Genomic DNA, 14,336 nt, shown 5'->3' on the forward strand with positions numbered 1-14,336 from the left:
GCTACAAAGACAGCAATTCCAGATCATCAAATAAAGTAAAAAAAAATCCGACAGTACTCAGCCACATAATGTGGCGACACTTTTTCAGTAAATCGGAAAAAGAAAATGTACTGGAAGCAGTGAATCATAAGGAAAGAATCCGCGCCAAATATCTCGTTTCTCTCTCGCGGCAAGCCATGCTCTCTCCTCTTGCCTATTTAAACCTCCCCTCTTTGTTGGCTCATCGTCTTCGTGGTGATAAGGAGTAGGAGAGAAGGCCATGGCGTCGAAGGAGGAGGTGGCCGTGGAGACGGTGGAGGGCGGAGCGGCGGCGGCGAAGGCGCCGTACTGGGACCCGCCGCCGGCGCCGCTGCTGGACACGAGCGAGCTGGGTAAGTGGTCGCTGTACCGTGCCCTCATCGCGGAGTTCATGGCGACGCTCATCTTCCTCTACGTGAGCATCGCCACCGTGATCGGGTACAAGAACCAGAGGGCCACCGTCGACGCGTGCACCGGCGTCGGCTACCTCGGCGTGGCGTGGTCGTTCGGTGCCACCATATTCGTCCTCGTCTACTGCACCGGCGGCGTCTCCGGCGGGCACATCAACCCGGCGGTGACGCTGGGCCTCTTCTTCGGGCGGAAGCTGTCGCTCGTCCGCACCGTGCTGTACGTCGTGGCGCAGTGCCTCGGCGCCATCGCCGGCGCCGGCATCGTCAAGGGGATCATGAAGCGCCCCTACGACGCGCTCGGCGGCGGCGCCAACACCGTCAGCGACGGCTACTCCGCCGCCGGCGCCCTCGGCGCCGAGATCGTCGGCACGTTCATCCTCGTCTACACCGTCTTCTCCGCCACCGACCCCAAGCGCACCGCCCGCGACTCCTTCATCCCCGTACTCGTGCCGCTGCCGATCGGGTTCGCGGTGTTCGTCGTGCACCTGGCGACGATTCCGATCACCGGCACGGGCATCAACCCGGCGAGGAGCCTCGGCGCCGCCGTGCTGTACAACCAGCACGCAGCTTGGAAAGACCACGTGAGAGAGAACGAACAAAATTAAATTCATTCGAATAGATTCACTTCTTAAAACTTTTTCTTAATCAATCGACTAGTAATTAATTTGATGAATTTTGGCAGTGGATCTTCTGGGTGGGGCCGGTGATCGGGGCGTTCTTGGCGGCGGCGTACCACAAGCTGGTGCTGCGCGGCGAGGCCGCCAAGGCGCTCAGCTCGTTCAGGAGCACCAGCGTGACGGCGTGAGGAAGACGACGATGTTCATTTGATACGAGAGATCGATCAGCTGCTTGATTAATTGTTCTTGATTTCGTTGTTCAATTTACAATCTACGACTATGGACGATCATGCATATGATATGATCGATGCATGCGTCTGTTGTCAGTTTTATTTGGGACTTTCAGTGTGAGAGTGTGAATGGTTGTAAAATAAGTGGAGTGCCTGTATGTATCTGTATGCATGCACGGCACGGTACGCGTGTTTATGGATGATGCTTTGTTACGTAGCAGGCTTAATTATGTCAATATGTGTGCGTATGTTGTCGTGGTAATTATTATACTGGGTATATATATATATTGTGCAGCTTAATTATCTAGCCATGTACAAATTTTCGTATGCGGAATAATATAATGCATGCGATCGCCATTCATTAGGTTGTGTTTCATGGCCATCTTCACAGTCGTTCAATCGAGATCAACCATAATTCGGTACAAAACACATTGATTCGCTCACATATTGACATATTGTCACTCAGTTGAGCTCCGCCTCTCATTTCTAATCTTGTGCACCGTTACCGCTACGTCGCCTCTGTCAGAGAGAGCACTGTAGCGATCCTCTCGATCGAGCCATTGGATGTTTGCTACACTGGATATGACATAATCTCAGTTGTAAGGCCAGTGTCCTCCTCGATCTCCTTGCTTCTCCCACTGTCTTAGTACGTTGTCGTCTACCTCAATCGTTTTCCTTTCACTCTGTCCAGTACTACTGATCCAAGCAACTTTAATTTGCTTCATCCATATACAAAAAAAGGATCAACTTCCGTTACAGGAGGGGATCAGCTGATGGGAAGAGGATCAACGCAATCCCCCTAGAGGAGGGATTTCGGTAATGGAAGAGCTTTATCCATGTGCCAAACGAGCCAAAGATGTCCCAGGCACATCACTTGCCTTCACACCGGAGTTGTGTGCTTGGCTAGAATTGGACATGCCTTCCATGCGGAGCTATTCCAAAGTGATGGTTTAGTGAAACACACATGATATCATGTATGGGCATATGATCCTTCGTGATCATTAACTCTCTCTTGGATGGGGAAGGATCAATTATGTGGCGGTGAAACTGTTATTACGTGCATGTAACTAAGCTTTTAACAGAAACTTAGTGAGATTATGTATGTGCCACTGGTTTTTATATCTATGAGTGTGTGTTAGGGTGTGCATTTGTGGATGTGTAAGTGGATGTTACGTATGTAGTGATGTGCGCGCGTGTGCACGCGCTTGTATATATGTAAAAAAATTAAGTAACTCCCTCTCATACTCTCTCTTTCTCTCTCTACAAACTCTCCATTTTGATTGCTTGGGAATGAAATGTCCTGGCTACTGGATTGGATTGCAGAGAGCTACCAGTACTGAATGAACAAGTGTGCAGTCAAAAATTGAGATTTTGGCTAACAGTAACTGTATGGGCCGGATTCGGCCGTGCTCTCAATCAATTGGGCCGGCCTATTGGGACCCGTTTGAGATAGATGAAATTTATAGATAGCCTGATATTTTATGTAACTATTTGAGAGTATTAACGAATGAATTAACTAGTATATAAAGTTAAAAAGTTACTTTAAAAATATATTTGAAGAAAAAATTCATACGGTATTTTTTTTTCATGAAATACACTGTTTAAAAGCATGGAAAGCGTTTTAACGAAAACCAAAATCGATAACCATGAAAAAAAAGGGCCTGCATATGATGCAAAATTACCATGTGAAATCTCACAAAAGTATCATTTAACATTTGTAAAATAAAAATAAAAAACGCTGGAGAATAGTACAGGCACTTTCAGAACTCAGAAGAAGTGATCAGACAGTACGTACTTGACCAATAGAACACCAAGTCAACTCTATGAGCCTGTGATCCATGCACAAAACGAATCAACACGACAACACATCATCACTCTCTCTCCAACCAATGCAATGAATGGTACGGTCAAGGTCAACGATCAAGCATAAACATTCTTGATCAATCACATCATGCAACTAATCAACAGCTAATTCCACATGCCGATGATGATCAGAGCGAGGCAAGAAACCTGCACCATCAACGCCACCCGCCGTCGCCGCCACGTCGACGACGCGGCAGCGGCGCCGGAGCCGACGGGCGGCGGCGGCGGCGGCGCCAGGAAGGGCGCACGCGGGGGAGGCGGCGGCGGCGATGGCGGGGGCAGCGGCTCGCCGACGGCGACGGAGAACTTCATCCCGCCGAGGCAGTGGCCGCTGACGTTGCAGATGAAGTAGTAGCTCCCCGGCGCGGCGAGCTCCACGACGTCGCGCCCCGACGCCCACCGCTGCACGGTCTGGTTCGCCGGGTCGCACGTCCGGAACGCGTCCTGCGACACCCGGAGCACGTCGTGCTGCCGCTGCACGTAGCTGAACACTGCACAGCTCGCAACAACATCAGGAGATCGAATCGAGCCAGAGGTAGACGAGATGCTGATCATGAGCGAATCGACGGCGAGCGAACGAACGAACTGACCTAGAGTGTCGCCGGCGGTGAAGTTGTACTTCGTCGACCAGGCGAGGTAGCTGGGGCCGATGGTCCAGCCTTCGGAGTCGCCGACCGTGTACTCCGTCGCGCCGGCGAAGCCCGCCGCCGCCGCCGCCGCAAGGAGAAGTAGCGCCACGGCGGCGGCTGACGGCAAACAAGCAGCCTTGGCCACCATGATCGATCGAATTTGGAATTGGTATACAGAGAGGTTAGGTGGTGCGTGTGTTCTTGCATTTGGGAACTTAAATGGCTAATTAATAAATCAACAATGGCTTTGCTAGGGTTGTTGCATAATTTACATTGCCAGGTTGGCCTGGTCGTCGACGACATCTACAAGTACAGTGACGTAGCACACCTCTGCCTGCTTTGATAATGATCTCTACTGGTGTGTGTTGTGTTGTGTACCAGGTCAAGTCTGAATAATGATTTGATCATGTGATTGCTCGCTCGTGATACCTGGGTCAGAAAATTCTAGTTAAGTTTGGGTTGGTTTTTTCAGGCTCTTTTGGTCTAGCTTCTTTAGTTGTGGTTTTGTTTTCTTTCTTGATCTGGCGTTTCCGATGACAACATTTCTCTTCTCAGTTACGGAGTATGTCTGAACTCTGATTGAGTTTTCAGAACAAACTTAGTAGCTTCTTTCATTACGATCTCAGGGACGAAAGCTCTGGTGAAAGTCTGATTGATTTTTTCGGTCATGCATCTTACCAGCATAAGATTGCAATTACGCATGAATGGAAAAGAAACCTAAATGGAATGCAGAATACTAGAAAGAAGATAAATGAGGCGACAGAAACAGATCAAGTGACAAGTACTACATCCTGCTGCCAGCAAGATCAGGGCGAAATTACGCTTGCTTGGCAGCTCAATTCAGTGTCCACAGTGGGGAGATTGAAGGGTAGCACTTGCCGATGAAAAGCCGTCTCCGCCGCCGCCGCCGCAGCGGCCGGAGAGGTTCTCGTCGAAGCTTCTGCTGCCGCCGGCGAAGGGTCTAAACTCTGAACTGCTCTCGTGCATCGCAATTGCAAGCGACAAGTCGACGACAACAACTGAAGCGTCCGAAACCATCGTCGCAAGAAAGCTCCAGTAATCCAGCAGCATTGATTTTGTGCACATCATTTAGTCGGCGGATTTCATTGATTGCACAATTCTGGACCCGATTCTTGTGGCGATTGGGTCTCCTGCAGTACAATGCATGGAGGACATTGTCCTCAATTCCTTATCCCACATCTGACAGAGTATGATTGCAACCTGGTCTTACAGGACCATCGATCTCTCGTCAACAAGGTGAGCAGCCCATATATTTTCACATCCGGATGCAGAATAGGCGTCACAATCCCTGAAAAATATATTTAATTTTCAGATAAACCTACAGTCCTCAAGTAGTTTCTGAACAAACTCCTCCAAATTCCTACATAACTCCATGGAATGATGGAAGTAGTAATAGTAGGCTACTCTGAATTTTGAAACCAGTAGGCTCTTTGGTGATTACACACCACAGGGCATCCAGATTCCTTTTTTTTTTTAATCATCAAATTCAAAATTTTTGACTGCTGTATGCAACACCAACCTGCAGCTGTTTCATGGATGCTCGCAAAGAGACAGTTCAATTCAATCTGGACGGAGTTGTTTCCAGCTTTCGTCTCCAGGATCGGGCCCAGTTGCAGTGCCCAGCCCACCACTTCCTCCGTCCAAGGCCCACTCAACTGCAACCCCCCACGTATCCACGTGCCGCGCTCCCATCGGCTCCCCGCGAAGGGCCCAGCACAACCAACGGTCAAGCGACCCACGATGAGGCGGCCGCGCCCGTCCACTCCTCCGACCCTGACCACCGGGGCCCACACGCCAGTGTCACCGAACGTCTCTCCGCCCTCGAGCCCGATCCCGACCGACCGAATCGGCCGACCGAGCATGACGTTCGGGGCCCACACGCCAGTGTCACCGAACGTCGCCTCGAGCCTGATCCGACCGACCGAGTCGGTTTCCCCCGCTATAAAGCTGCCTCCTCCTCCTTCCAACTCCAAGCCGTTTCATCTTCTTCCCCACCATTTCGCATCTCGCCCCAACCAAAACCTAGAAATTCCCATTCCATCCTCCTCCTCGAGCTCGAGGCCTCATCTCATCTCTCTAGCTAGCCATGGCGTTGTGCGCGCCGCAGCAGCTGGCGTGCGGGCTGTTCGGGATCGGGGGCGTCTTCACGGCGGCGGAGCTGGCGGTCGCCGACCAGCTCGTGCAGCTCAGCTGCAGCAGCGGAGGGGACGAGGCGGCGGCGTCCTCCTCCTCGTCGTCCTCCTCCACGACGTCCTCCCCGCGGTCAGTGAACACCTGCGCGGCGACCACGGCGGCGGGCGAGGAGATCGAGGAGTTCACCGGGATGGCGGCGGAGATGGAGCTGGACAGGAGGGCGAGGAAGAGGTACCGTCTACTCTCCGAGCTCTACGCTGCCACGGCGCCCAAGCGCGCCACCGCCGCCAGCAGCAGCAGCAGCAGCAGGAAGAGGAAGAGGGACGACGAGTCGCCGGAGATCGCCGTGTCGTACTAGCAAGCAAAGCTAAGCTTTGGGATCGCCGGAGAGGGAAGCCATGGGGAGGGAGAAGGGCTTTTGTGTAATTACCACGAAATCTGAGGGTTGTTTTTGGAGTACTACTAGTATTATACATGTCCGTGCTTTTAGTCTAGCTTTTCAGAGAAGAAAGAGAAAGACGACAAGGACTCGTTTTAGTGTTACAGCTTGTACAGCAAGATTTGGAGTTGTTCGCGCTGCTTACGTACCACTCCCATTTGAAAATTTGAAATTCGAATTTTGAACTGTGGCTAGCTGGGCCCAGACCTGCTAGCTGTAGCTCCAAGTTTCCGGATCTTGAAAATTGAAATGCTCCACCACCACTCCCGATCTTTTTTTTTTCTCTCTTTCGCGTCACCGTGGCCAGAGACCTCGGGATCTGTACTTGCAGTTTGTATCTGAAATCCAAATCAAACGCCTAGTTCTAGAACATTCCAGATCTGCAAGGTTCGTCACCCTCGTCGACGCAGGCGCAGCTTCGCTGAGATGCATTCTAGCTTCCCTGCAAGCATACGCATCGCGTGGCCCCACGTTTGCAGCTAGCCAGGGTAGATTTGAAATTGAATACTGGTACAAATGCAGGTGAAGCAAGGTGTACGTTTTTCAAAGTTCGAATTGGAATTGGCAGCTCTGAAATTTGCGGAATCGATCGATCGGTCAGGAATCGGGAAGCAGAACTAGCTGGCTATAACTTCTCAGGTGGTCACGAGCTGGCAACAGGAGTATCAATCAAAATTCAAAGGGTTGGCAGCTTTGGAAGTTTGAATTGGCAATGTATATGTATCTGAATTTGTACAATTGTACTGCAACTACTACCTGTATCTGAAAGGGTACTCCAGTTTGAATACCGCTGCAGTTTGATAGGCTTGATCCGGTGCAGACAGAGTAGTACTACTACGGCTGTGTTTAGTTCTATGCCAAAATTAGAAATTTAAAAAAATTAAAACGATGTGACAGAAAAGTTGAAAGTTTAAATAAAAAATTTGGAATCTAAACATGGCCTACAGTTTGCTTGCAAGAACAAGCCAATGGCATGTACGCACGCACGAATTGACGCATATATGCTCTGAAAAGATCAACCGTGCCGTGCCGTCAAATTTCAGGGCTTTGATAAATAGCTAGATCAACGCATTGATAATACTGATCTACCTATCCCTGAAAAGATCAGCACAACGTACGTGCTCATAATACTGGAGCACAGTTTTAAGCTAACTGCATTCAGGACGGAAAATCTAGCTCTGCAAGCTAAATATCTCGTGCAGATGTGTTTGTCTGGCAAATGTGTAATTGTTGGCAATAAGTTCTTTATATTAATCCTATTTCCTTGCACAGACATACCCATAGGTGTTTGTGGAGAAGAACTTAATTAGCAGTAGATATATTTGCATTCTGTTAAGCATGTGTCGTTCAGATTATTACTGATCAAATTGTATCTCTCATTAGTTGTCATTACTCTCATCAGGAGTATATCTTTAATTTCCAAAAAAAAATTAACAAGAGAATCTACCGTTCATACTGTCATACTTAGAATTACATTTAGATACTATATATATATTCAGGTACTGAAATTGGTAGCTAATTTGGTTTCTTGCTGATATGGGAAAACTTCTTGGTAGCTACAATTGTTCATTTCAGCAAGCTAAACCATTCCTGGCAACATGACACGTAGGAATTCCACAACAAAACATCCTTAATTCCGTCCATGATCTCCAGAACTTTTGCCCCAAGTGTCAAATCACACTGGAAATTAATTGAGGAAAGTGGATGGAAGATAGAGCAGCTAAACGTAAGCAATTGGAGAGTTCTGCAAATTAAAAGGTGTTAGTTTGTTGTGAAGGGAGTTTAATAACTTTAATTGCAGAATGTCAAGTGTTAATTAATTACTTATCAGTTAACAAAAGCATGTAGGGGCTGTTTGGTTCATATACTAACATTGCCTAGAGTTGCCATAGTTTTCTTGCCAAGCTTGCCTAAGGTTAGACGAACAAATTTGGCATCACACTTTGGCTAGCAATCTATAACATTGCCACACTTTTCCGAGACAATGACATATGGGACCAAAATGCTAGAAAAAGAATCTTGCCACAAGTGTGGCAATGAACCAAACGTCTGGCTAACTTAATCAAAACTGCCTAACTTGAGGTGTGGCAAAGTGTAGCAACATGTAGTCACGAACCAAACAACCCCGTATACCGTGTGGTTAGCACAGACCGACCATTGTGTGTTGAATAACCTGCCTAATTAACATAAACAACGACCGTATGGCTTAAACATTTACGCAATATCTGCATCCTTTTCTTTAGAATAAGTTAATGATTTTTATACAGAATTAATTAATACCAAAAAGAGTTCTAAAGCGATGCAGGATTTGGCATTTCTTGCATGTATATGCGTGTGCGTATCAGTTGTATATATATATGCGTGCGTGATAACGTGTGGTTTCTTCCAGGAAAGAGAGACTACCGTTCGTGTGCATCTCCGGTCAAATTTCACATTTTCCATAGGAAATTTCAGTATAAAAACCATGTCTTCCCGTGGCTTTCTAAAATTAACTACATACTATGTATATATATACAGATAAATTAACTGGTGCTACATGGTGCATGGGCTCCAAGATTTAAATTGAGAATATACCCAATTTGAATGAGTATGAAATTTTTTAAAATGTTTAGATATGAACATTAACTTCTTTACTAACAAGTTCAAACAAGTTTGAACTGAGTTTGAACTTTTTTTGTTAGATTTTGGTTTTAGGTATATAACTTCCGAACATATAATTCATTAGGTATGTAATAATAAATTGTGAAATAAAGTTGAGTTTGAGTTGTTTTGTTGTTAGGTATTTGTATGAATCAAATTCATATATCTAGGTATATACTCATAATTTGAAAATTTTTAAAAATTTGAGAGAATTTGTGTGTTTTATACCTTGGATCTCGGGCACCATGGAGTCCCGTATGGGTATGTGTACACTTGATGTCTAACTTCAGCATGCAATGGGTTTTAATGGCTATGACCAATTAATGTATAGCTAGCTTAATAATTCAAAAGCTTAAGTGGAGGATATAATTAATATATGCTTAGTTTCTCTGAACCTTCTGAGATATATGGTTAGGATTTGTGTTGAAGTAAAAATGATCCCCCTTCCACGCAAATATATGTACCATTTAGATGCAAATGTACGTGATATTGTTACAAAGCATAAAGCATAGCTAGGTACGTATACTCTCTATATATACTGAAATGAAAGACCATGGTTCCTATAAGTTCAATTAGGCCCCCTCCAACGAAAGATTTTGATTCCGGTAGTGAGTGACATTTATACTTTTCAGTTGAGAGTATTTAAGTTAAAACATGATAGCAAGGATGATATATATATTGAAATGACATAGGTTTATATTACCGAAAGAGCATACATGAACAAATCATACAAAAATTTCTAACTATTATATTGGAGACCTAGGGATGGGGTTTTGACCCAAGAAATAGGGTTAACTAGTATGCGTACCACATGGTTTATCATTAGTATAACATAGTCCAATATAATCCAAACTACCCTAAGGCTCGGCCCAATTCAGAAAAAACGGCCTTGGATGGGCCAAACCAACCGAGTACTATAGCGCTTACATATGCATGGAGCGTCTCTACGTAATGAATCGGCAATGTGTATTAGACATTTATAGCATATCTATAAATTGATATCATATATCGGATATTTATGAATCCGGAAGAGACATTTAATTCCCCCGCCAATTAATTTATTTGTATATAAATGCCGATTAATTTATTTGTATATAAATGCACTAGAGGTCATTGTAGCATTTGGTACGAGATGCACAACTTATATATTTTAATGTACTAAAAATTAGCGCGGCATTAGAATATGAGCTAGAGGATGTCGTCGTTTGACTCGAAATAGGACCACCCCCCTCCACTAGACTCCTTAACTCATATACTCTTGTATATCTTTCAATTAGCATGCACTTAATTGGGTAACCCATCTCACAATCCTTGATGCTTAGAATATAAAACAAGTCATACAAAAGTAGATGAACACTAATGCAGGGTTAAATGTTTTCATATATGTGTTTCATGTTCTACCATATCAGAATCAGATAGCTCTCTTCAATAGATAAGATATACCAAGTACTATAACGCGTATAAAAATAATACTAGTAGTAATTTTTAATGTGAAAATGATCCGAAATGGCCAAATTAATCAGATCAAATTTGGGCAGAGCTTATCACTATGCCAGCTATACATCTACATCTACAAGAAATTAAAGCAAAAACTGTCCTCTCATTAAAAAAAAGAAAGAAAAAGAAATCTGAGGCTTTAAAAGCCAAGGGGAAAAGAGAAATAAAACCAAGCTAGAGAGATAGGAAGCCAAAGAAAGCGAGGAAGAAGGCGAAATTAGCCGAGGGCCGCGTGCGCACGCCAATCGATCGTCGATGAAAACCCTACGCCGCGAGCCGCGGCCGCCGGCGCCGGAGGAGAAGGAGAAGGCGCCGGCGGCGTGGCCCGCGGGGTGGTCCTTCACGCCGCGCGAGCTCGACGCGGCCGAGCAGCTCGTGCTCCTGAGCGGGAGCAGCACGTCCACCACCGGGACGACCCCGTCGGCGGCGGCCTCGGGCTCCTCCTCCACCGCCTCCTCCTCGCGCTCCGTGAACGCCCCGCCGCCGCCGCCCACGCCCACGGCGGCGCCGCCGCCCCTCCCGCGGCCGGCCGCCGCCGAGAGCACCGTGGTCGTCCGGGAGGAGCGACGCGAGCACCCGGAGGAGGACTGGGAGCAGCGGCCGGGCCGCCGCTACCGCCTGATCGCCGAGATCTACGCCGTCACGGAGGAAATCGAGTAGTGCAACGAGAGGAAGAAGGAGGAGGAGTAGACGAGATAGGAGAGAGAGGGAGAGAGGAGGGAGGAGAGGGACCTATCTGTAATTAGCAATGATTCCCAGGGGGTAGCTTGCAATAACTCACAGCTCGAGCAGCCTCCTCCTCCCTCTCTCGATCGGTCGCTAGATGAACCGTAGCTTCGAGCTTGATCAGCTGTATCAAAAATCTCTCTTTGGGGGCAATAATATCTGGGGTTGTTTAGGCGCCATGGTTAATTTCTGATGGATTTGTGAAGCTGTTCGTTCTAATCGTGCTGTGTTCTTGGGGTTGGGGCTGATTCGATGTACGTACTTCACTTCGGATTATCATTTCTGAATCTCGCCTTCATCAGATCGATGATTTTGGATTTCCTGAGGGGGTGAAGAGGATTAGATGGAGTGGTCGCCATGGCGATTGATCTGGATATACATCTAGCTAGCTAGCTCCATGGATTTGGTTAGCTTTTGTGCGGATCGCGAGCGTGCGAGCATGCGCGGTTGATCGATCAGTTACTGATCCGTCGAGGCGGAAGCCCATCGATCGATGCGATTACTGGATGAACAGGTCTAGATCTCGATGATTTGCAGCTACCGCGAGCTCATGTGTCATGGTGGATCGAAGTTGCTAGCTTCCTTTTTACGCTGCTGTGTAAGCTCTTCAGAGAGAAGAAGACGAGAAAGTTCTAGAACTTTCCATGCTCAGATGGACTGGCCGGCTATATATTCTCGCAGTTTCTCGCGCCGGCCTCAGCAACCTGCGATCTGTGTCCTGTATCGAGAAAAACACAAAGCTTTTCATGTGTTTGATTTGATTCTGGCGATCGAGCGAGCGATTTCGCTTTGGGGATCAAATTAGTTTCTTGGTGTCCACTGATCAGTGATGATGGTGAAGGCGAGGTTGATGGAAAGCTCTAGAAGCTTCCAGATGCATATAAACCAATCTATCCCACCCATTTAATCAATCGATATATGATCTTGCATATATATATTGGTTAATTCCCTTCTGCATGCAGGTGAGCTAGCTAGCTAGCTGAGTGACTGTGTGTGCTACTTCAAGTAGTTTAGTGAATTCGACGGAGCAGCTAGAGCTAAGCATTTGATTACATGGTTACTGCAAGCAGTGTCATTTAATCCAAAATTACATTGTAGATTTTGTGTAGAACTTATGGCTGGAACTGATGAAGAGATCATCAAACGATGCCAGCATGCATGCAGCGTGATTTCAGTGCTATACATGCCAGAAAGTTAAAGCTGTATAAGATATATATGGCTTGGTTTTTGTGATACAGCTGGGATATAGCTAGGATACTTGGTTATATTATAATATACGGTATTAATTACTCCTCATTTAAGCAAAATTAACTGGCTTTTGGCATGTGCATGTAATTTCTGTGGCTGCCTAACAGTCAAGCAAGTAAGCAAAATATGTTGTCCATTAGCAGCGAGTTAGTACCTAGCTAGCCAAACGCTGAACTGTTTATGTGTGCGGCTTCACCTAATTGAGTAATTCCTGAATCATGGTTTGCCTAACTACATTAAACAGGTCATGTGGCCCAACTCAAAAAGTTTCTACTAAGCTGCCTCTCATCAGACGATTTGCGCGTTTTGCATTGCATCGTCGATCTTATTATAGCCGTAAGTTAATTTGGTAAACTAGGCCGGAATTCCATAATTAAATTAATCCATACAAAAGGACAATTGAAATTTAAGACTGACCTGGTCTCTTTGTCTCACTTAAAAACGCTAGTAGAAAAATGTCTAACAAGATTTAATTAAGTAAAGGTTAATAGTAACTGCATGCAGAATGGAGCCCTGTCTCCCTGACTAAACCTAAAAACAGGTGATCTCCACTACACGTGTGAGCATCTGGGACTTGCACATCGGCGCGGTCACCTCGCAACCTTATCCACCGGCTGGCTAGAGGTTAAAGAAGATAGGCAGGATAGATATAGGAATCTGAGTTACCGACATTGGTCGAATGTAGTGGTGTCCTAGCTAGATATTTTCATGTAAAGTGAATAAAGAGTACTAGAATGCACTGGAACTTTTCTCATGGATATCACTATATCACTACTCCCAATAATTCCTCTTCACCACAGCATGGCACGGTTGATGATGGAACTTGATTAGTAGTATGAGCCTATTTGGATTGCTACCAAAAACATGTCATACCAATATTTTGGTAATTTGAATAGTACTTGTGTTTGATTTGGATTGAAGCCTATTTATTGGTAATACCTAATCTAGATTTAGCATCATCCAGAACATTCTTCACTATAATTTCACATTTTGATTCTATGTTGGTAGTAAACCAAATATGATCAAATACAATCTTACCTTACCAAAGATTTGGTAGTGCCAAAACTTGCATACATTTTGGCACTACCACAAAAAATTGGTAGGGTAACAATCCAAATAGGCCCTATATTATTATTTGGCTGGAAACTAATCTGTGTGTCCATACAGTCTCTTTTTGGCTACAGCGATCATCAATATATAGGGGTTTTTTGCAAGGTAATAATTTTTTTCATTGAACTCAACCAAATTACATCGAGAGATAAATTAAATTATACTGAGAAACATAACATGCCTTAAGTGCAAACGCGGTAAACATATATGTAGTGGTTATTTTTTCATGGAGCTAATGTTTTGTTAATTGTTCGATGGGTATGTAGCAGCAAAATTTGATTCTGAACTGTGCCTCTTGTCAAAATGATCGGTTTGAAACCACTTTTTTTTAACTAGTATTATGCATGTACATGGTAACGGACCAGGTTCATATAATTAGGAATGAGCTTGGGGGATGATTGATGATACAATGTTGATCCAGTGGTTACTTTCTATGTACGCATGCGCGCAGCGCGGTGGGAGGAGGGGATGAAAGACGATTACGTTTCTAAGGTGGTAGAGACAATGGGATTAATTTCAGCATTTGCCAATTATAACAAAAAGTTGTAGGATGAAATATCATGAATTACAAAATCATAATTTTATTAAAAGGAGAAAATTACTTAGAAGACTACCTTAAGGACAGAGATTATCCGACAACTCACAAGTTATATATAGTTCCCATCTTCCTCAAACCAAAAACATAATCTCCGAAATCAGTGGTTGATCATTGTGTTGAACAAATTTGCATATGTCACCACGGACGACTAACGTCA

General features: G+C 45.5%; 3 protein-coding genes across 3 annotated transcripts; 2 read left to right on the forward strand and 1 right to left on the reverse strand.

Annotated features, from left to right (window-relative positions):
* The first annotated feature begins 225 nt into the window (after positions 1-225).
* Positions 226-1,642, forward strand: LOC4347729 (probable aquaporin PIP2-7). Its single transcript, NM_001403935.1, has 2 exons — positions 226-1,009; positions 1,111-1,642. Exons 1-2 carry the CDS (start codon positions 260-262, stop codon positions 1,231-1,233), a joined length of 873 nt encoding a protein of 290 aa, NP_001390864.1. The 5' UTR covers positions 226-259; the 3' UTR covers positions 1,234-1,642.
* A 1,301-nt stretch (positions 1,643-2,943) lies between these two features.
* Positions 2,944-4,001, reverse strand: LOC4347730 (mavicyanin). The gene is made up of 2 exons (XM_015755830.3): positions 3,729-4,001; positions 2,944-3,629 (listed from the first exon to the last, which is right to left on the reverse strand). The coding sequence occupies exons 1-2, from the start codon at positions 3,913-3,915 to the stop codon at positions 3,244-3,246; spliced, it is 573 nt and encodes a 190-aa protein (XP_015611316.1). The 5' UTR covers positions 3,916-4,001; the 3' UTR covers positions 2,944-3,243.
* A 1,758-nt stretch (positions 4,002-5,759) lies between these two features.
* Positions 5,760-6,617, forward strand: LOC107278891 (uncharacterized). Its single transcript, XM_015755882.3, has one exon. It carries the CDS (start codon positions 5,875-5,877, stop codon positions 6,277-6,279), a length of 405 nt encoding a protein of 134 aa, XP_015611368.1. The 5' UTR covers positions 5,760-5,874; the 3' UTR covers positions 6,280-6,617.
* Positions 6,618-14,336: the final 7,719 nt, after the last annotated feature.

The sequence above is a fragment of the Oryza sativa genome, chromosome 9 (genome assembly GCF_034140825.1).
Source record: "Oryza sativa Japonica Group chromosome 9, ASM3414082v1".
In the NCBI taxonomy this organism is placed as follows: Eukaryota; Viridiplantae; Streptophyta; class Magnoliopsida; order Poales; family Poaceae; genus Oryza; species Oryza sativa.

Bases quoted from the DNA above. Each gene is read 5' to 3' on its own strand.
- LOC4347729 (NM_001403935.1), top strand. From the start codon at position 260: ATGGCGTCGAAGGAGGAGGTGGCCGTGGAGACGGTGGAGGGCGGAGCG. The intron at 1,010-1,110 runs GTGAGAGAGAAC...GAATTTTGGCAG, and splicing joins ACGCAGCTTGGAAAGACCAC to TGGATCTTCTGGGTGGGGCC.
- LOC4347730 (XM_015755830.3), bottom strand. From the start codon at position 3,915: ATGGTGGCCAAGGCTGCTTGTTTGCCGTCAGCCGCCGCCGTGGCGCTA. The intron at 3,630-3,728 runs GTCAGTTCGTTC...CGAGCTGTGCAG, and splicing joins CACCGCCGGCGACACTCTAG to TGTTCAGCTACGTGCAGCGG.
- LOC107278891 (XM_015755882.3), top strand. From the start codon at position 5,875: ATGGCGTTGTGCGCGCCGCAGCAGCTGGCGTGCGGGCTGTTCGGGATC.